The sequence below is a fragment of the Cheilinus undulatus genome, linkage group 1 (assembly GCF_018320785.1).
Source record: "Cheilinus undulatus linkage group 1, ASM1832078v1, whole genome shotgun sequence".
Classification (NCBI taxonomy): Eukaryota; Metazoa; Chordata; class Actinopteri; order Labriformes; family Labridae; genus Cheilinus; species Cheilinus undulatus.
Window position 1 is genome coordinate 58,351,378 of NC_054865.1, and position 21,992 is coordinate 58,373,369.

The 21,992-nt window shown below is 42.7% G+C and overlaps 2 protein-coding genes across 2 annotated transcripts; both read left to right on the forward strand.

Annotated features, from left to right (window-relative positions):
- Nucleotides 1-711: 711 nt before the first annotated feature.
- On the forward strand, nucleotides 712-3,935 carry pdcd7 (programmed cell death 7). Its single transcript, XM_041784796.1, has 6 exons — nucleotides 712-1,156; nucleotides 1,597-2,217; nucleotides 2,684-2,822; nucleotides 2,949-3,179; nucleotides 3,256-3,343; nucleotides 3,576-3,935. Exons 1-6 carry the CDS (start codon nucleotides 821-823, stop codon nucleotides 3,706-3,708), a joined length of 1,548 nt encoding a protein of 515 aa, XP_041640730.1. The 5' UTR covers nucleotides 712-820; the 3' UTR covers nucleotides 3,709-3,935.
- Nucleotides 3,936-11,785: 7,850 nt separating this feature from the next.
- ubap1lb (ubiquitin associated protein 1-like b) lies at nucleotides 11,786-21,754 on the forward strand. The gene is made up of 6 exons (XM_041782528.1): nucleotides 11,786-11,858; nucleotides 11,920-12,032; nucleotides 14,733-15,338; nucleotides 16,935-17,138; nucleotides 20,568-20,669; nucleotides 20,744-21,754. Exons 1-6 carry the CDS (start codon nucleotides 11,786-11,788, stop codon nucleotides 20,876-20,878), a joined length of 1,233 nt encoding a protein of 410 aa, XP_041638462.1. The 3' UTR covers nucleotides 20,879-21,754.
- Nucleotides 21,755-21,992: the final 238 nt, after the last annotated feature.

Consider the following 21,992-nt stretch of genomic DNA (forward strand, 5'->3'; position numbering starts at 1 on the left):
AGACAGCAAACTTTGCAGCCAATTTCAGAGGCGCAGGTGATTTATCTTATAATTTTAACTTTTATCTAACTATTTTTACTTTTATCTTATAATTTTAACTTTTATCTATTTCAAATGTTTTCTCAGATTTTTCACTTTTGTTTCATTATTTCCACTTTTATCTCATAGTTTCTACTTCAACCACATTTTTTAGAGTTTTTATCCAGCAATCTGGTTTTCTATCCCAATATTTTATCTTTTAACTAATTATCTTGACTATTTGTCACTCATAATTTAGACAGTTTATCCCATGATCTTGACTTTTTATGTCATTATTTTGGCTTTTGAGTAATTATTTTGCCCCTTACCTCATAATTTCGACTTTCTTATTCATAAAAATGACAGTTTTTCTCAATTATCCGACTTACGAATAAATAATAATAGTAAAAAGTTAACTTCAGGCCACCCATACTTTTGTCCATATAGTGAAGCTATAAGAATGTCATCTGAAACGCCTCTAGCCTTTAGATCATTGACTGTATGCTTCAAACTTGTATAGCTAACAGCGCCGTCATCCATCCATTAGTTAATCAGTCTTTAGGGTTTTAAAAAGGAGAATACATGAGAAGAAACTGCGTCATCGTTTTGTCTCCTTTTTTCTGTTGTAGTACCATTTTAAGCCGCTCCAGCTTGTTGGCGCTGTTAGTCAGAAGTACTTTGGAAAGAGCACGGGGACCTGAAGAAGAAACAACATGGCGGCTTCTAGGAGAACTTAGCGAAAACAGAGAAGATAATCGTCAAGTTTTAAGACTTAGAATAGTCTTTATATTATTTATGCAATATGGACAACATGCAGCAGCCTTCTGGCTATTATGGCAGCTACACGGAGCCGTCGTACCCCATAAACAGATCCCCGATACCCGCTTACAGACCTCCGTACTCGGACGGGGCTCATGCACCGACACAGCCGCCTAACGCTCCTCCTCAGTGGGCTTCTCCTCAGGGATATGACGGCCACCCGTATAGGTTCGGATACGATCACCCTCCGCCTCCCATGGAAGGAAGTTTCGGGGAAGCTCGCTTCCCTCCTCCGTTCGGGTTCGACCCCTCCGTCCCACCGCCTCCTTTCGGCTACCCTCCAACCGGACCCTTCCCCGGGATGGAGCCTCCTGTCCCGGTAAACAAAGGCACAGCAGCCAAGAGCAGCCTGTTTTTACGGGATGCTATCACTGACAGTGAGCTGTAGAATGTTTCTGTGGGTGTGAGCTGCACATTCCCAGTATAAATCTATACTGGGTACGGTCTGTCACATGGGGCAGAAGGGTTTCCATATTTTCCAGAATGGGCCGCCATATGTTGAGAAATGTTTACTCTGATACGTCAGTCTGTTTGGAGGTATACCGCCACAGTCCTAGACCAGTATTCCTCAAAGGTTCAGGTATGCCGTAGGGATTTGAACAACAGTGAGCTGTTACTACAGTGATGGGGGGCTAAAGATCCTCTAGGATGTTTAATGTGGATGTTTTGGATGGATATGAATGTGGCATGCCTTGAGATTTTGGTTTGATCTCCTGTAAGCTTTAGAGCTCTGACTGTAGTCCGGTCTCATCGTTTCAGGCCCTGAATCAGCAGTTCAGACCAGATCATCAGAGTGCTCAGTATGACCCAGACACACGCCAGAATCCCCCGCTTCCTCCACGGAACGACAACCTAAACTGGAATCAAGGACCTCCAAGACGAGCTGAGGATGAAGCTGACCTTCAGAAGAACCAGGACCAGCAGTGGATCAGACGCTTCTTACAGAGCAGAGGCAAGACCTCCAGGAGCTCTCAGATCAAGGAACAGCCCCAGAGTGTCCCTGACCTGCAGCCCCGGTGCATCCCCGAGCTGAGGCGTGCTCTGTACCGGGCCGCTCAGCTGGTCTCCCAGCTGGCTGAGACCTGTGAGTCTCTAAGGAACAGCGTGCAGGAGGACTGCATGTGGGCTCGGTCTTATTCTGAGGCTCTGAAGCTGAAGAAGGAGCTGCAGGACTCACTGTCTGTTCTTGGTGATGGTGAGAACTTAGCTGGTTGGAAGACCAAACTGTCCCAGGTCGCTAAGAGGAGGTCCAGGAGGCTGAGATCACGCAGACTGCTGCAGCTGGAGGAGAACCAGAGGGCGGAACGCAGCGCTGAGAAGGAGGCAGGCATCGATAAATGGAGGCTGCAGCAGATACAGCAGGTGGAGGAGAAGAAGAAGGTGAGTACTCCAGCTCTTTAGGCTGCTGACATCGTACCAGGGATATCACAGCTTCAGTGGGTCTGAGAGAGACGATGATGAGGAGGACGATTACACCAACACACCTAATGAAGGTGTGACGGTGTGATTAAGATGATGTCAGTGATAATAAAACAGAGGATGCTTACACTCTGATTAGAAAAATCATGATAAAAATAATAAAAAATGACCCCCCCCATGACTCTGTGTTATTGTGGTGGGGGGATTGCATGAAGCATGTGTTGTCAGGGGCATTTGTGCCTGGCTGAGGCACCCAGCCCCGGATGAGAGGGAGAAAAGAAAATAAGAATCAGATCAGAAGTTCTACTGCCAAGTACATTTCCATATGCAATGAATTTGACGTGTCTGCCGAGGCGCAAAAACATCCTTAGTTTTTGTTGTCAGTAAATGAAACTAGAAGGGTTGAAGGTGTTGTGTGTCTCATCAGGAACAGGAAGTGAAGCTGGCTGCTGACTCGGTGCTCTGCGAGGTGAGGAGGAAGCAGGCAGATGTGAAGAGGATGCAGGACGTGCTTAGGGCTGTGGAGAAGCTGCGAAAACTGAGGAAGGAGGCGGCGTCCAGGAAAGGTGAGGCAGTCACACCTAATTCCCATCATGTCTTGTGTAATTCTTCTCTCTGAAGCCCAGCAGTGAGAGCCAGAGAGGGTTCAGAGATGATGAAGGTCACGCTCCTCCTGTCCGTCTGTGTCGCAGGTATTTCTACTGAGGCCGAGTGTGATGGTGCCTTCACCGAGCGCGTGGAGGAGCTCAGGGATGTGATGAAGAGGAGGACAGTGCTGTATTCAGCTGAGGAGAAGGCTCTGAGGGTGATGCTGGAGGGGGAGCAGGAGGAGGAGAGGAGGAGGGAGCAGGAGAGGAAGGTGAAGAAGGAGAGGGAGAGACAGCTGCAGAGGAAACGCAGGGTGCACGCCGTCCTGTTTGGAGGTAAAAATGTTCAGACTGTCTGAAGGCGTGAAGGCTGTACCTGTGTGAGTAACTGAACCATGTTTCTGTGTTCCAGAGGATCTTCCTGCTGACTCCCTGCTGCAGCCGTTCACTCAGTTCTACACTCAGGCTGACAGATCCCTGCACGCCCTGCTGCAGATCAGGTCCTTCTCCTCTTCCTCCCTGGTTTATTTAGATTAACTAAGGCTGTGTCCGAAATCACTCCCTATTCACCATATAGTCTACTATATAGTCCACTAAATAGAAAAGGAGTAGGGATGAGTGAGTGGTTTCAGACGCAGCCTAAATGTTCACGTGTAGTCAGAGTCAGTGATGACAGCCCGTCTGGGGTTTCCTCCAAACGATGACCGTGAAAAATCATGTTTTCATCCTCAGGAGGGAGTGGGACGTGTTCTTGGTGGAGGCGGATCATCCTGATGGCTCTTTTCTTCCTCAAACCTGGATCCTCCCTGACCCCCCATCAGACCAGGCGTGGGCCTCCGTCCTGCAGCCGGACGACTCGGACTGACAGATGCTCTGAGTCTGATCTGAATCTGAGACTAAAAAGCTGAACCTCAGACACAAACATGATGGGGTTTACATGTGACAGATCAGTCACATGATCCTGGGTTAACCTGATCATGTGACCTGATCATGTGATGTACATGCTGCGCTCTGTTTGATAATTATATTTTTTTATTTTCATAAACTCTCAAAGAGCTAAATAACTAAATAGAATAAACGATGATGACTTGATCTGTGGTTTTCTCTGTTGTGTGAGCTCTGAAACATTTCTCTGACCCTGCATCAGTTTGGGATTTAACTTCAGCAGAAACAGGAAGAAGGTTCCTGCTTCAGCAAGAAGGTTCCTGGTTAGAAATTTTAGGAAGAATGTTCCTGGTGTAGGAAGAAGGTTCCTGGTTTAGGAAGAAGGTTCCTGGTTTAGGAAAAAGGTTCCTGGTTTAGGAAGAAGGTTCCTGGTTTAGGAAGAAGGTTCCTGGTTTAGGAAAAAGGTTCCTGGTTTAGGAAGAAGGTTCCTGGTTTAGGAAGAAGGTTCCTGGTTTATGAAGAATGTTCCTGGTTTAGGAAGAAGGTTTCTGGTTTAGGAAGAAGGTTCCTGGTTTAGGAAGAAGGTTCCTGGTGACTAAATTGCCCGTAGATGTGAGTGTGAGTGATTGCTATATATGTCAGCTCATGACCAGTCCAGGGGGGTCGGATTCAGATTCAGGGGTAATCCAGTTTTAGCAGTCTACCCAGACCACGCTTACATTCACAAACAGACACCAGTAAGTAGTTGGTACCATGAGAGATGCTCATTGGCCCGTTGGCTCCCTCATGTGGTCTCTCTGGAGATGACAGACCCAGGGTCAGGTAGATGTACCTGTAAGCACCTCAGCAGAAAAGGAACCAAAGAGCCACACTAAGAAGTGAGTCAGTCTGCATTCATAGAAGTTAATACAAAGTTATCAGTCCATGAGACGGTCATCAATGTTCAACAGCCTGATGGCAGAGGGAATTTAAGATTTAGAATAGCGGTTAGTTCTCCTAAGGGGCAGATAGCTAATGAATTAAGCACAGCTGGAGTAAGACACAGGTCACACACTGGCTAAATTTAGCTGATCTAACAAAGCCAAACTGGTACCACATGAAGATCTGTGTCTGAGCTGAAAGAGCCGACTCTTCATGCTGAGCTGACCTCAGATAATCCGGATCAATACACAAAGCCGGTATTCCCATCACTACCTGGAGGCTGCATGTGCAGAGGCTGGGTTTGCTGAGGGTGGCGATGCCGTGGCGGCTGAAGGCCATGTGGTTATGTAACTGATCAGCAGCATGGAGGAACGTTCTAGTTAATGTGAGGGTGTTTCTCCTCTCAAACATTTCTCTGAAGTCAGACATGTTAGACATGCGTGTGCTCAGCCTTCATGTGTCTGGTTGTTTTTACTAACAGGATCAGAGAGTGTGATTGTCTGCCTCAGGTCACTGTCAGGCAGTAGATTAGTGGTCCAGGTGGCTCCTCTGGTTTAACCCACAGCCTCTGAGCTCTGAGTCACAAACACGCTCTGTCCACCATCAGAGAGAGAGGGCTGCACACTGAGCAGGTAAGACTGACTGGTTGTTTTACTCCACATAGCCCATCATCTATAAGGCTTTGTTAATGATACTGTATCATGTGCATGCATATTAGATGTGTTATAACCTCTATACTAAAAGATATAAAGGTGTGGATGTGGTCTGAGTTCCTCAGAGGTGCAGAAGCAGCAGACTACTGTACTCCACTGAAAGCACGTTACTTTGGTTAAATCTGCTTAAATAGAAGTAAAAGTGCTGCTCAGTAAATCTACTCAAATAAAACTGAAAAAGTAAGGAACTTAAGGATTACTCAAAGCTCTGAGTACAAAGAATTATCAACCTAATCAGGATATTTTCACACAAAAGTTAACCCTCTCAGTTCTGCATGAACACATTCAGCTTTGACAGATGATAGCAGCTTCACATTCAGAGTGTCTGAGCTTTAAGGAGCTTTCACAGAGAAATCTGATCTTTTAAGTGTACAATAAAAAACTATAGAAGCTGAATCTCTAACAGGTTGTCTGTTTTAAAGTGTAACTGAAGCTAAAGTAAACGCTTCTGCTGTTTTAGGCTGACGTGGAATCATCCTCATTCTGCTGTTTAGTGTTTAGTTGATCACTTGATGCTTTTAAATGAAAATCTAAACTTCACCAAAAATATTTATATAATAGTAAAATGATTTTAATGAACTCGCATTTTAAATGTAAATGAGGGACCTTGAATGGCCCCCTGACCCCAAATTAAGGTCCAGTCTCCTCAAAAAGCCCCAGGAGTCTCTCCATCAGTCTAATAACACAGCAGATTTCTATGGCAGACTGGAACTATAACCTGATGAATTAATGTGAGGTAAAATTATATTGAATTATTTTCATTTTGATTTTTAAAATTATTTTTATTTTCATTTTTTCAATTCCCTAAAATTCTGGATTTATTCTCAGAATTTTTTCCAGGAAATCCTGACTTGAATATCACTTAAAAAAATCAGAGTGTTTTTTTAAATGATTATTTTTAGTGTAACACCATGACAGAAAAATGAAAATGTTATTATTGACAACAAAGGGAAGCAGATAAGAAAACCAGAATAATAAGAACAAATCAGGCATTGTGAATTCCACAGTTAAAGTACAGCTACAAAAAATACCACCAAAAATAAAAATAAAAATGAATATAACATTAAAAAAAGGTAAGTAAACAAAAACAACTACATAAGTATTAATCATAGTTAAAATAATGTAAATAAATAAAGTAAATATGACAACGATTATAATTGTTTTTGCAAAGCGCTGCATCAGTAATATAAAGGAATATGTGGTGTTTTTTGTTATAATAACAATAATAATAATTATTATTATTGTTATTATTAGTATTGTTGTTATTATTATGATTATGATTACAATACAATACAATAATAACTTTATTCATCCATGAAGGGAAATTCATTATTTATTGATTATATATTATTTTATTATTTATTTATTTATTTATTTATTTATTTATTTATTTATTTATTATGATTATTATTACTACTATAACTATTATTATTATTATTTTTTACTATTATTAGTATTATTATTATTAGTATTTATTATTATGTATTGATCAATTAATTATTGAGTGATTAATTATTATTATTATTATCATAATTATTTTTATTATTATTGTTGTTGTTGTAAGCATCAGCCAATATCTGAATTTGGATTTTTTTTTTTTTTTTTTTCTCAAAATATTGACTTCCCAGAATTCAGACTTTTTCTCCCATAATAAAATTCTAACTTAAGTCAGAACTTTGAGAAAAAGGTCAGAATTGTGACATTTATTACCCCAGAATAAAAAAAACTTCTTAAATGATTAGATTAAATCAGAAATCAGTAGCCCTGATTGTCTCCAGTAGAAAGTGGATCAATAAATCCAAATCTCTGATTGAAGGAATGAACCTGTTAGAGATACTGAGCCTCTATGTTGATTGTTCTAAGTTCCCCCTGGACTAGAGACGGGTTCAGATATCAGTCCTGATGCTCTCCTCGTAGCTGAAGAAGGACCGCAGATCTACCATGTGGGTCTGTCCTGGACTCTCTGACCTTAAAAGAGAAGTTTCAGAAAACAGCTGTGTTTATGTGGTCAGTGTGTAGCTAATGTAGCATGTGTTTATGTGGTCAGTGTGTAGCTGATGTAGCATGTGTTTATGTGGTCAGTGTGTAGCTGATGTAGCATGTGTTTATGTGGTCATTGTGTAGCTGCTGTAGCATGTGTTTATGTGGTCAGTGTGTAGCTGATGTAGCATGTGTTTATGGGGTGATTGTGTAGCTGCTGTAGCATGTGTGTATCCATTAGTGTGTAGCTGCTGTAGCATGTGTTTATCCATTAGTGTGTAGCTGCTGTAGCATGTGTTTATGGGGTGATTGTGTAGCTGCTGTAGCATGTGTGTATCCATTAGTGTGTAGCTGCTGTAGCATGTGTTTATGTGGTGATTGTGTAGCTGCTGTAGCATGTGTGTATCCATTAGTGTGTAGCTGCTGTAGCATGAGTGTATCCATTAGTGTGTAGCTGCTGTAGCATGTGTGTATCCATTAGTGTGTAGCTGCTGTAGCATGTGTGTATCCATTAGTGTGTAGCTGCTGTAGCATGTGTTTATGTGGTGATTGTGTAGCTGCTGTAGCATGTGTGTATCCATTAGTGTGTAGCTGCTGTAGCATGTGTGTATCCATTAGTGTGTAGCTGTTGCAGCTATCCATTAGTGTGTAGCTGCTGTAGCATGTGTGTATCCATTAGTGTGTAGCTGTTGCAGCGTGTGCGTCTGTGTACGTCAGAGCCACAGCGGCACAATGAGATTATGGCGTGGGTGTCTGGCTGAACAGCTGCTCTGTGATCAGCTGATCTCTGCCGTCTGTTCATGTAAACATGTGCTTCATCTCTGCTCCATATAAACACACATCTGAGCCCAAAGATGGTAGAATATCAGGATATTAGCTCTGTTTGAGCCTGCTGCCTCCTCTGCACACTCCTGATTGTGTAACAGGAGACACATTTAGACCCCGAGGATTGTGGGAAAGTAAAATTAGCTGGGAGGGCTTGTGTCTGTCAGTGGGCTCAGAGGAGGCTGATCCTCTGCAGCTCTGAGCGTGTCAGCATTCACGGGTTTGAATTAAGGATCTTCACATGATGTAAACAGGCTGTGGATGAGCTTTTTCTCAGGAATCGCATGTTTGAACGTTTAATCAGGATGATCTGAGCAGCAGGAAGTAAACATCTTTAAACAGGAAGTGGTTTAAACAGAAGTAGTGTGATAACCATGCAAAAATAGATACATTAAAAAACTCACAAAACTCCGGTGAGGAATTTTTGGGTTGGCCCTTATTATGTTGGTGATGATTTTGACCCTGTTTACACCGTGCACTTACATCCATGCTGGGTCTGGGATGTCTTCATCAGGACTGGACCTACTGGCCCACTTTAACCATTAACTGGTGGAACCAGGAACAGTCTGCATGCAGGCAAAAGCATGTTTTTATTTTGTTTTGTTTTTTTTGCAGGAACTTTGAAGGTGCCCATCTTTGCAGTGATTCTGGATTTTTAAGAGCTGCTAACATCCATGATGCACAAACACACTCCAGAATGTTCTGGAACAATCTCAAAAACAGGCTCTAAACAGTGTTACTCAACCAAAGAGCCAAGTAGTTGAAAAATACCTTTGCAAGAGCCACAGTCTAAGTGGTGAACAGTGGCAAAAACGGCTTTAAGAAGCAATAAAAATAAGTTAAAGGTGATAAAAAAAAAAGGTCACCAAGCAGCAAAAATGGGGAGGAAAAATGGAAAATGGTCAGAAAGTAGCAAAAAATGGGTGAGAAGTTACAAAAAAATGAGTTACAGGTAGCAAAAAATGGTCCAAAAGTGGAAAAAACAAGGCAAAAAATGAGTGAAAAGTGGCTAAAATGGGCAAAACGCAATCAAGAATGGCAAAAAATGGGGAAAAATGAGGAAAAGGGGTATTCAATGGCAAAAAGATGCTTAAATGGGCAAAAAAGGGGGAAAAGGTCAAGAAAGGGATAAAAGTGGCAAAAATGGGCAAAAAAATAAGAAACTAGTACTATTTAATGGCAAAAAAGCAGCTTAAATGGGCAAAAAGTAGCAAAAAATGGTGGAAAAAGGGCAAAAATGGGGAAATAAGGGAACAAGTGGTATTTAATGGCAAAGGTAGTTTTAATGGGCAAAAAGTGGCAAAAAAAATTGTGACAAAAGTGGCAAAAAGTAAGAAAGAAGGGGTATGTAGTGTAACAAGGTGGCTTTAATAGGTGAAAAGTGGCAAAAAAGGTAAAAAGGGACAAAAAAATCCCTTTTTTAAGGTTTTCTGGAGGAATAATATTTAAGATTAAGACATTAAAGAGTCACATGTTGAGTAACACTGGTCTAAACAGATAAACCTGTGCTCACTGCTGGGCCGATGATAAAAAGTAGAGATGCTGGATCAGCATCTTCACTGTTGTTCTTCGGGGCGGCCATCTTTATTCTTTTGTGCCGGCTATCTACTCCGTCATACTATGTAGTATCAATGCCATTCAGACTTTAAAAAATTCAGCTTCTGTCCTGTACAATTGCTGTGACTTTTCTTATTTCTAACGTTTACACTTTTTGAATATTAAACTTTATTTAAAGAATGTTAAACAGATGGCAAGTTTCAACAAAGTTGCACTTTCTTCAACTCCTCATAACTTCAGCATTTCTTGGGCTATTTTCACTTTTAAACTTTTCAGCTTCTTGTGCTTTTATTGGCTGTTTTTAATACTTTTTTCAACTATTTATATTTTTCAACTGTTTTGCTTTTTCAAAAAAATAAAAAAGCATTATTTCAAATGGACCAGCTCTTCAAATCCTATTAGAACCCTTCCAGAATTAACCCAGTCCACCATTACAGTGGTCTGCACATTTGTGGATTTGTGCATGCGTTTGTGGATTTGTGCACATGTTTGTGGATTTGTGCATGCGTTTGTGGATTTGTGCACGCATTTGTGGATTTGTGCACGCATTTGTGGATTTGTGCATGCGTTTGTGGATTTGTGCACATGTTTGTGGATTTGTGCACATGTTTGTGGATTTGTGCACATGTTTGTGGATTTGTGCACGCGTTTTATGGATTTGTGCACGCATTTGTGGATTTGTGCACATGTTTGTGGATTTGTGCACATGTTTGTGGATTTGTGCATGCGTTTGTGGATTTGTGCACGCACTTGTGGATTTGTGCACGCATTTGTGGATTTGTGCACGCATTTGTGGATTTGTGCACATGTTTGTGGATTTGTGCACATGTTTGTGGATTTGTGCACACGTTTGTGGATTTGTGCACACGTTTGTGGATTTGTGCATATGTTTGTGGATTTGTGCACGCATTTGTGGATTTGCGCATATGTTTGTGGATTTGTGCACATGTTTGTGGATTTGTGCACATGTTTGTGGATTTGTGCATATGTTTGTGGATTTGTGCACATGTTTGTGGATTTGTGCACATGTTTGTGGATTTGTGCACATGTTTGTGGATTTGTGCATATGTTTGTGGATTTGTGCACACGTTTGTGGATTTGTGCACGCGTTTTATGGATGTGTGCACGCATTTGTGGATTTGTGCACGCATTTGTGGATTTGTGCATATGTTTGTGGATTTGTGCACACGTTTTATGGATGTGTGCACGCATTTGTGGATTTGTGCACGCATTTGTGGATTTATGCATGCACTTGTGGCTACGTGCACGCATTTGTGGATTTATGCATGCACTTGTGGCTACGTGCATGCATTTGTGGATTTGCACATAGTTTTGCAACAATAATAGCTCCATAGAAAGTCAGTATGGCCACTGGAGCTATAAAGTACATGAAATAAACACACAGCAGACACTTTACTGTCTTCATTGTAGAACTGTCTGTCTGTTGTTACACGATGAAAGCATCAGAGGTTTACTCATGGTCCTTGCATATCGTGTCTTTGGGTCGGCCATTTTGGTTTTTCAGGGCCGATGTGATACCAGTTATTAGTGGTTCATGAAACTGATAATCAATATTTGAAGCCAATTGTTTTGGCACACAAAATGTTCTTAAATTTTGCAAACATAAAATCACATGATCTGGTGATAAAAATAAACTATTTAGCCCTATCTCTATCAGCATAAGCCACACAGCAGCAGGGGGAAACAGGAAGTGCTGCTGTATGCTCACTGTGTCAGTGGCACCCAGACCTCAGTGCTGATTGGCTAGAACTCATGGGACATCTAGCCAATCAGGCTGTGTTGTGTACAGGACTTTTTGTGAGAAAGTGGAGAAACAAAGACAAAGAGGAAGACACACTCTGCAGTGAACCAAAGCAGCTGGCTTTTTTAAATCAATTTTACAGATTATTGTTGAAATACAATCGGCTGAATTCCAAACCTTTGCTTGATAATTGAACAGGCCAATAATGGTCTACCTCTGATTCTGTCACAGGTCCAGTCAGCTGGCTGTCAGTCCCTGCTCCATCACTAAAAGCCTAAAAACCCAAATAATCTCTAAAAATGTGTAAACGGGACCAACAGCAGCAGGTTTCCTCTGCTTCACTGTCCCCGGGTGGTCAGGAGTTTCAAACCTGTGAGGTTAAAGGTGCCTGTTAGAAGGACTCTCACCTGTGTGTGTTTGTGTCTGTGTGCAGTGATCAGGATGGACGGGGTCCCTCTGAAGATACCACAGACCGTCTCACAGGAAGTCAAAGATGACGTCAAAGTGAAGCTTCCTGATTATCTGACCATCCTGAGGGACACTGAGGTGAGAGGCTCTGGTTTTCAAACTGGCCACCGTCTAAAGCAGTGGTTTTCAAACTTTTTTTGCCCAAGGTACACCACATTTAAATCGATACAAAATAGGCTTTTTTAAAATAATGTTACAGTCAAGGTGGTCTATAAGGGGGCCTGAAGGGGAGAGCTTTCTGGGGTCCAGCCAACTGGGGGATCATGGAGATGGAAAAAGTGGGTAAAAGGTGTTAAAAGTGATGAAAAAAATGACAAAATTGGGCAAAAAGCAGCAAAACAAAGTCAGAAATGGGTGAAAATTGATAAAAATGTGGCCAAACAATGGGTTGAAATTGGCAAAAACCTGCTGAAAGTGTAAAAATAGTGGCAAAAATGGATTACAAATGGTCTAACAGGGTTAGATGTTGTAAAAAGGGGGTAAAAATGGGTTAAAAGTGATATCAAAGGGCAAAATTGGGCAAAAAGGTGGTCAAACAAAGGCAGAGGTGGGTGAAAATGGCAAAAAAGTGGCAAAACAGATCAAAAGTGGCAAAAAACGGTTACAGTCATAAAAGGTGGTAAAAAGGGGTCACAAGCAGCGTTTCCACTAGACTTTTTTGTCCCCGGTCAAAATGACCAGCAGTCCTCAAAAACTCCGGCCATTTAGAACAACTACCGGACATTTGCTTTAATATTAGTTTGCTGCATTAACAGCAGCAAAACGCATAAATCTGGTATTCTGTGACACATTGATACACAAGTCTGCACTAAACGGGAGAAGGACACTTAGATTAAACTTCTGCTTTATGCAAAAGCTCTGGTCAAACTTTCCCTGCAGAGTCTCCAGCAGTAATGAGCAGGCGCAGTAGAGCGATAGATTCGCTTTGACGTCATCGTGCATACATAATTAGCCATGTGCTTGGTCTGAGGAGATAAACAACCCCAGCACCAGGACAGTAGATGTAGTAAGATTAGGCAGCTTTTAGTTTATATTAACGCATTCTAGCAACTGTCTCCTAGGTTACACAGAATACAATATGCAAGTATTCAGTATTTACTTATCTGGTCATTGGCGTGTTTTCTGCCGGACGTTTTAACCGGTTATATTTTTATTTGCCAGACTTCTGCCCTTTTTACCGGCCAATGACCGGCAATTACCGGCTAACGGAAACTCAGGTTACAATAGTGGCAAAAAATGGCCACACAATAGCGAAAGTGGGCAAAAATGGGTTAAATGTGGCCAAAATGTCCAAAAAACGTGGCAAAAAATGGGCCAAAAGTAGTAACAAGAAGTGGCAATAAATGCTATAAAGCAGCAAAAGGGTTTAAGTTGTCAAAAAAGGGGCAAAAATGGGTAGATGAAATTGTCAACTTGGTTAAAAGTTGCATGAATTATAACCCAGTATACCCAGTAATAGGTTGCCATGCCTTTCAACTGTTAGCCAGGATGCTAGCAACCCAACACACTGACATCATCAATAAATCCCAATCAGGCAGGGCCCATTTGGGGTTTTTCAGTACTTGTGATAAAGTCGTAGTGATGACGTGTGGTTGTACAAATTCCCAAGGCACCGTTTGAGAACCACTAGTCTAAAGGCCACAGATCCAAACAGGAAGTGGATGGTGCAAACTTCAAAATAAAACCTCTTCACCTGTGGTAGCCTGAGTTTAAGAAGGCATGCATTTATGAGGAGCAGAACTTTGAGTTTTGAGATTTTAAAGACAAACATGCCGTTTACAAGGATCTAGGACCAGACGAACATGTTTCCCTCACAGCAGTCTAAGATTCTACGTTTTACTGTGACTAATAAATAAATAAAGCTGTAGATGTGATTTTACAATCATCATCATCTGGACTGAGAGGAGACATTTAGAGAAACACTGATTTCAGTCTGGTTCCTCATAAATATAAGACTTTATAACAGTGATAATCAACGCGTGGCTCTTTTGTGATGATTTGTGGCTCCTTTATTTCTAAATTTGAAATATTATTCCCCCAGAAAACCTTAATAAAAGGAACCTTTGACCTCAGAAATTATCCATTGCAGGGCACATTAATCAGTTTGTTTGCAACACTTCTACAGTTGGCAGTAATTGTCACCCTTATTTTTTGTCTGTATATTTCCATCGCCCTTATTTGAAATTTTTTGCCCTTTTTTTAAACTTTTGTGCCACTTTTAATCCATTTTTACTTATTTAAGCTCACTTTTTGCCACATCTATTTGCACTTTTTACCCCGTTTTTGGCCTTTTACACCAGGTTTTACCCCTTTATCCTGCTTATTGCTGTTTTTTCCCATTTCTTGCCATTTTTTGGCCCATTTAAGATGCCTTTTGCCATTAAATGCCACCCTTTCCCCTTTTTGCCACTTTTTACTGCTTTTTGCCCATTTTAGTCACCTTTCACTCATTTTTTACACTTTTTTGCTCCTTTTTGCCCATTTTTGCCTCCCTTTACTCATTTCTGCCACTTCTCTCCCAGTTTTGACCATTTTTGCCACCTTTAACAAATTCTTAGTGTCACTTTAACCCATTTTTGCCACTTTTCACCACTTCGATTGTGGCTCTTGCAAAGGTATTTTTCAACAGTTTGGCTCTTTGGTTGAGCAGGGTAGAGTAACACTGCTTTATAATCTAAAAAAATCAAAGATTTGTCTTTGACATTAACAGATCTGTTTATGTTTTAGCCCCCTCGTAGATGACCTGCAGAACTAAAACCTTGTCCCGTCTCGTTCCAGTATGAGTTCAGTCTGGAGAACTGGGTGCTCACCGGTCTGCAGAGCGGCTTCTCCAGCCAGCCACGCCCTCTGCCCCTGTCCTCGCCTTCAGGCCTGCAGCCGTCCTGTCCTCCATACTGGATGATGTTCAGCAGTCCCCAGCAGAGCCGCCTGGCCAGCCGCCACTGCTCCGACTTCTGGGAGCCCAACCCTCGGCAGCGCTCCCACAGCCTCAACCCCAAGGTTCTGCGCTCCAAGTCTGCCATGTGGGACTCTGAGGAGGAGGGAGAGAGCGCTCTGAAAGCCAAGGTCCGTCTATCAAAGAAAACCTGCCCTGATGGGAAGACTCCTGTAGCTCTGGGTCCCAGGAAAGCACAAAAAGCCTTCGTCCCAGACCTCCTGAACCCCCCCGCATGCCTCAGCAGTCTCCCACACCAGCGCAGGAAGAACCTCAGGCAGCGCTCCCTGTCCGGGCTGGACTCCTCCAAACCTGATCTCATAACAGACAGCCAGTCCAAGAAGAGCCAAGACGCCAGCACGAGAGCCTCGAACGCCAGGGCCCCCAACATCAGAGCCAATACTGTGGACCGGCCCGCCAGCATCCGCCATCCCAGCAGCACACAGAAGGTAAGAAGCTTTGCTTCATGTTAGATCCGTTTAAGGCTCATTTATGCTCTGTGTTTGATACAGACTCAGACAGACCTGCACCGGCCCACAGAACTGTCTGGGCCCCAGAGAGCTCTCCCCGTTATCCCCCCTTATGAGCAACCTTGAGCTGTAGGTCCTCTTCCTTCTTTGGTCCATAGCTCTGCAGGTTTTCTGCACAACAACAACCAAACATTTTAACACCACTGGAAATCATGTGCTGAGCAATGTCAGCTACAGGTCCATCCAGATCCAGGGAGCCTTTTTAGTGAAGACTGTATGAGCTGGGTCTGATTTATGAGCATGTTTATGGAGTTAACTCGCCTGGATAAGGATGGGATCAGAGGGAAACTGAGCTGGACCACAGTTAAACGGAACAAGACTCAAAAATCAGGAGAAACTCTCGTTATTCTGTTTTTTTCTGGACTGGTTTCTGTCCTGTGTTTCAAAGTGAAGACTTCAATGATAGAACATGTGCAGGATGCGGCCCGATAGACCCATAGAACCGAGGTTAAAATGGAGCGGATGGTCAGTAATGCAAAGATTAATCCCGGCTCCATTTCAGCTTTGTCTTTGATGTGAAACCGAACTGTCGGACCCTCATTCAGAGCCTCGGTCAGAGCCTCAGTCCAAGCCTCAGTCAGAGTTGGCCAGACCCTCGGTGGGACCCTCAGTCTGAGCCTTGGTCAGACCCTCAGGCGGACCCTCGGTTAGAGCCGCGGTCAGACCCTCGGTGGGACCCTCGGTCAGAGCTTCAATCAGAGCCTAATTCTACCCTCTAAATATGTTCACACATGGGTGTGAGAGGAGGACTTGGAATAAGGGGGAAGTTTTCATGTGGATGAAGATTTAGCCGGCCACTCACATAAATCAGACTTGAATGAAATCTAGTGTTAGTGTCTGACAGTAAAACACCGCCCTAGGTTTTCTGTGGCTCAGCGTTTTTAGATCCAGGAAGGAGAGGCTCCAGAGTCTGCAGCAGTGCTGATTCAGGTCTCTAAGCATCCTCCCGCTCCTCTCTGTCTGCTGAAGGAGGCTGAAGTCTCTCCAAGCCGTCTCATCTTTTCTCCTTCACATCTCCTGAATGTTTTCAAGGATCTGCACTCTAAATATAGAGCGTGTAAAGTCTGCTGCCTGAGTCCAGCCGGGTTAAGACCTTCATGAGGATTAGGATGAACGTCTCTACAAATGTCTTTCTCAGCAGAGCCCATTCAGCTTTACACCGGGTTGGATTCACATACTCACTCTCTCTGCAGTCTCATTTGCGCGCTTAGATGATTAGTTATAGCTCCATTAGAACATCTGATGGTCCCAGGATAGAGGTCTTAGGGACGATTGATTTAGAGACAGAAATATGTGCAACTATCTTACCACTGCACATCTAAAAAGAGCCTCTAGCTCATGTAGAGCTGTCTGCACATTCTCTCTGAAAAGAAGCCTGAGTATGTGGGGAGTGTCAGTTTATCTGGTTTTAGGGAGCATAAATGAGCCTCATCATGTTTTCTTATCTGTTAAAGTCCAGTTTCAGTCAAACGTGATTGTTTTTACTGACACACCATCTCTTTGTGTCCCCTCCAGTCTTTGAGCCCAGACTCCTGCACGCTGCCCCCTGCAGCCTCGCCCCGCTGTGCCCCCCCCTCGCCCTCAGACTCATCGGCAGAGCTTCTGTCCGCTCTGAGCCCAGAGGAAAGAGAGCTCCTGGCCGCCATCACGGCCCGAGGATACCCTCTCCGTACCGCCTTCATCGCCCTGCAGAAGACGGGCCGGCAGACCCCAGACCAGGTCGGTTTATGTCCCAAAGCTCCTCACTGACCCGGGATCAGATACAGTGCCATTAAAAAGTATTCACTCCCTCAGATGTTTTACCCTTTTATTGGTTTTATAATTCGGTCACTGTCGGAGCTTTTTCACCAGGTTATTTTCGATAATGAATTTGTTTTGTTTTTTTGGCCCTGTGCCAGATCTGACACGTTCCCATATAGGTAGAGGGTGTGCCGTTGGGGTTCATGCACCAGGAAGGGGAAGGGGATACAGGTTTTTTACCAGGTCAATGAGACGTGGCATGAAATGTTTGTTAACTTTGTTTTAGCTGAGTAAATGACAAAAAACGATGAATCCTGAGTGGAAACTGAACTTTCTTATTGCCCGTGTACAACCCAACTGGAGTGGAGCATCGTGGTCGTTTGTAAAAGTTAGTCCCTTTTGTTGAAACCTTTGTTTTGACAAATAGCCGCTATAGTCATGGTCTATAAGACTTGGCTATCTGACAAAAACTACAAAGTAATGCCAATTACATAAATATATGTGATGTAAAAATAAATGTGAAGGTCTCTGTCAGACTGAATAAGACTGTCTTCCAGGATTCATATTACCCTCTACCTTTACAAGCCATCCAGGGCCAGCTGCTGAGAAGCATCCCCACAGCACGATGCTGCTGAGAAGCATCCCCACAGCATGATGCTGCCACCGCCATGCTCCACAGTGCTGCCCAGCTTGACCTTGACTGTGGAGTGACACATGTGTGTGTCTACAGGGTCAAGCTGGACTCTGAATTGAGGAAAGTTATCTGATGTTTCACACAAAGGAGGATGGAGCCAGTCAGTAGGGGGGCTCTGAATACTTTGGCATCAGTTAAGGAGAGTTGTTGTGTTGTCCATTCTTATACATTCTTTTTCATTGAAAGAAAAACATCTCCAATATAAAGAACTTGAGGAGCCCATGAGGTAAACAGTGAAAAAGTAGATAAAAATAAACATGAGAGTGGGTGGGAGTGAAACTAAAATCCACAATACTAAGCCTTTATAAGCCTGGGTAAAAATAGAGCAGAGTTTCCACGGTCGCCCAGCGCTCTGTTTTCCCACAACAGAATGTGAACTCAAAGTAACCATGAGCTGGGGGTCAGTGAGAAAGGCCGTCAACAGGAAGTGATGAAGATTTACTGAAAACAGGAAGAGAGAGAGGACAAACAGCATGGAGGGGACTTTTATTTTGGTATAAAAGGAATCAGAGTGCTGCTTTGTCTGCTGGACCTCTGAGTCTAGACCGGCCTGGTCCTGGTGGTCTCATAAAGCCTGGTTCTAGGTCAGCCCCTGTGAGTCCATCAGCTGGTTTAGACCAGATCAGCTGAGGTTCACCTCCAGGTGTGTTTCTGTGGGTCAGTGGAGGAGAAATGAAGAGCAGAGAATCCTCCCACACAGATTAGATTTCACTGATGTCACACAGAACAGAGGAGGTCCCACAGGGAGCTCCACATGCCCCGGCTCTCTCTGTATCAGCTGGTTGATGAAGCCTTAAAGGGACAGTTCGGCATTTTTGAAGCGGGGTTGTTTTAGGTACTTGTCAATAGTGAGAGCCTGTCAGCTCGGCTGCTTGAAGGAGAGACTGACAGGAGTGCAGAGAGGGAAGTTAGGCTGCATGACAATGCAGAGAGCTGCTTACCTGTCATAGTGGAGCTCATTCAAAGCAGTGGTTGTCAAATGGAGTGCCTTGAGACCAGTCTAGGTGTGCCTTGGGAATCTGGCTGGACCCCTGATAAACCCCAGAGAATGGACCCTCCCCAGTAGTGCTTTACTGATGAGTGTGTGTGTTGGATCAGTAGCATTGGTGCTAGCATCCTGGCTAACAGTTACCTCATTTGGCAAGCTATTATTGAGTTGAAATTGGTGTTAAAATTATTAATTCATGCTACTTTTAACCAAGTTAACCAATGTTTCTACCCATTTTGCCACTAATGTTGTCAACTTAAACCATTTTGTGGCTTTTTTGTAATTTTGCCACTTTTTAAAAAATACTTTTGACCCATTTTTTGATACTTTTTGCTACTTTTTCCACATTTAACCCATTTTTGTTACCTTTCTGACAGTTTTTGCCAATGTTTGCTGTTATTTGGATATTTTTAACCAATTTTTTCATCACTTTTTACCATGTTTTAGCAACTTTAACCCCTTTTTGCCACCTTTCTGCCACTTGTAACCTATTTTGTCACCTTTTTGACACTTTCAACCCATTTTTGCCACCTTCTTTCTAATTTTCACTCACGTTGCCTTTGTTTGGCCACTTCTTGCCCAATTTTGCCCATTTTTAATCACTGTTAAGCCACCGTTTTACAACATTTAACCCTTTTGGCCACTTGTAACCATTTTTTGTCACCTTTTTGACCCTTTCAACATGTTTTGCCACTATTAACCAATGTTTTGGCCCTTTATGCCAATTGTTAACCATTTTTGACTTTGTCTTGCCACTTTTTACCCAATTTTGCCAAGTTTTATCATCACTTTAACCAATTTTTGCCACCTTTCAGGCACCTTTTGCCCACTTTTGCCACCCCCAGTTGTCTGGGCCCCAGAAACCTCTCCCCTGTATCCCCCTTATGGGCCGCCTTGACTGTTACATTATTTCAAAAGTGTATTTTGCATTGATATGAATATTGTGTGCCTTGAGATTTTGGCTTCAACCTTAGGTGTGCCTTGGGCGAAAAAAGTTTGAAAGCCACTGATTTAAAGAATAAAATTTTTAAAAAAGTAAGGTAAACGTCCGCTACATGAAAAAAAAATCCACAGCACTTTTACACTAACATCCACTTTGTTTAAGCTCTAGCATTAACACGATCCCCAAACTAAAGGGACTGAACACGTACAACAAGCTGCAGTTCCTGGAGTCACCACTAGAGCCTGGAAGCAGAAAACATAAATATATTTGATTATACAGAAAAATATACAGCTTTATATGTTCAAACTCAGATGCATGTAGCTGATGTGAGTATAATGGAATCAGCCAAGCACAGCCAACATAAACTACATTATATGGACAAAAGTATTCAGACACCTGACCACCTGAAGTTATGTTCAGATCCATGTAGCAGCTCTAACAGCTTCCACTCTTCCTGGAAGACTTTCCACAACATTCTGGACTGTTTCTGTAGGATTTTTTTCCCAATCCAGTTCCTCCTCTGAACACATCAAACCATGTCTTTCTAGTCCTTCCTTGTGCTCTGGAGCTCAGTCACGCTGGAACAGAAAAGGACCTTCTCTAATCTGTGGCCACACAGTTGGAAGCATAGCACACAAAGCCCACAAAGTCTTGGTGTGTCTGGGCCCTTTGTTTTAGTTTTGCCCCTGCCTCCTGAACATCGGTCCTCTACTTCCACTCTGCTGAAACAGAGGCTAGCTTTGCTAACATTGCTAACTCTCGCTGGTTTATGTGTGTCTACAGATTCTGAGTTACCTGGTGGCCTGTGATCACCTGTGCCAGCTGGGTTACGACATGGCTCAGGTAGAGGAGGCTCTGGAGATGTTCCAGAACTGTGAGACCAAGGTAAGACCCGCTGACAGATCCTCCACGCTCTCCTCCAGAGTCCGGTTCCATCGGTAATCTCTCTCTGTGTGCAGGCCCAGGAGTTCCTCCATCTGCTCAGTCAGTTCAACGAGATGGGGTTCCAGCAGAACGCCATCAAAGAGGTGCTGCTGGTCCACGAGAACCACCGAGAGCGAGCACTGGAGGAGCTGATGATGCGCGTGGCGTGATGCACATCAACCGTTTATGTTTATAAAGTCATGAAAAGTGAAATCACGTTGATACAGACAGGGATCATGATAGGCCATAATGCATGGCGGCCATGTTCCTGTGACGTCTAATCATAGAAATATATATTATAGACCTAGTTCCACTGGCTGTGTCAGCATGCTGCAGCCATGCACCAGTGCAGCCGCCATATTGGTAGTGGCAGTGTTGTCATGGTGTCGTACTGTTCTCTTCTTCATTTGTCAATAAACATCCAGGTTCTGATCACAGTTTTTATTTTATAATTTACTGATTAACAACCAGAGCTGAAAAGTAAGAGATTAGACCACAGTTCCTGTAAAAAAAACATGTTAGCCCTTCAGCTACTATCAGATCAAAACTAGCGATAGCATCCTAGCTTAAATTTGCAATGGTGTCGCTCTATTCTAGCTCTTTCCTCAAACATCATCCGTTCTCATAGCTGTTTTTAGCTCGGCTCGACCAACGCTCTCGGCTCGCTGAAGCCTTCTTCTTCTACTCAACAGAATGTGAGCGTGTCTCCATTCAACAGTCCCACCGTTAGCCAGATAATCTTCTTTAAACTTGCAGATGACCCACTATTCTGCAGAATTGGTGAGAAAAAACCCGACATCCCTGACTTTAAAACATTCCATCCATGCATTTTAGGATGATGTCATCCTTTAAAGCTCCTAAAATATTCCATCATTGCACTTAAAGATTTCATTCTTTAAAGCCTATATAATATTCCATTCTTACTTTGACACATGGCATTCATTAAAGCTTACAAAATATTCCATTCTTGCTTTTAAATATGTCATTCATTAAAGCTTACAAAATGTTCCATCCTTGCCTTTAAAGATGATGTCATCCTTAAAAGTGCAAAAATTCCATCCTTCTTTAAGATGTCATTCTTTAAAACTTTAAAAGCATTCCATCCTTGCCTCTAAAGATGATCATTCATTTAATACTATAAAACAACACAACCTTGCTTTTAAATGTCATTCTTTAAAGCTAATAAATCATTCCATCCCTGTCTTTAAGGATGATCATTCATTAAATACTATAAAATATTCCATCCTTGCTTTTAAATGTCATTCTTTAAAGCTTATAAAACAT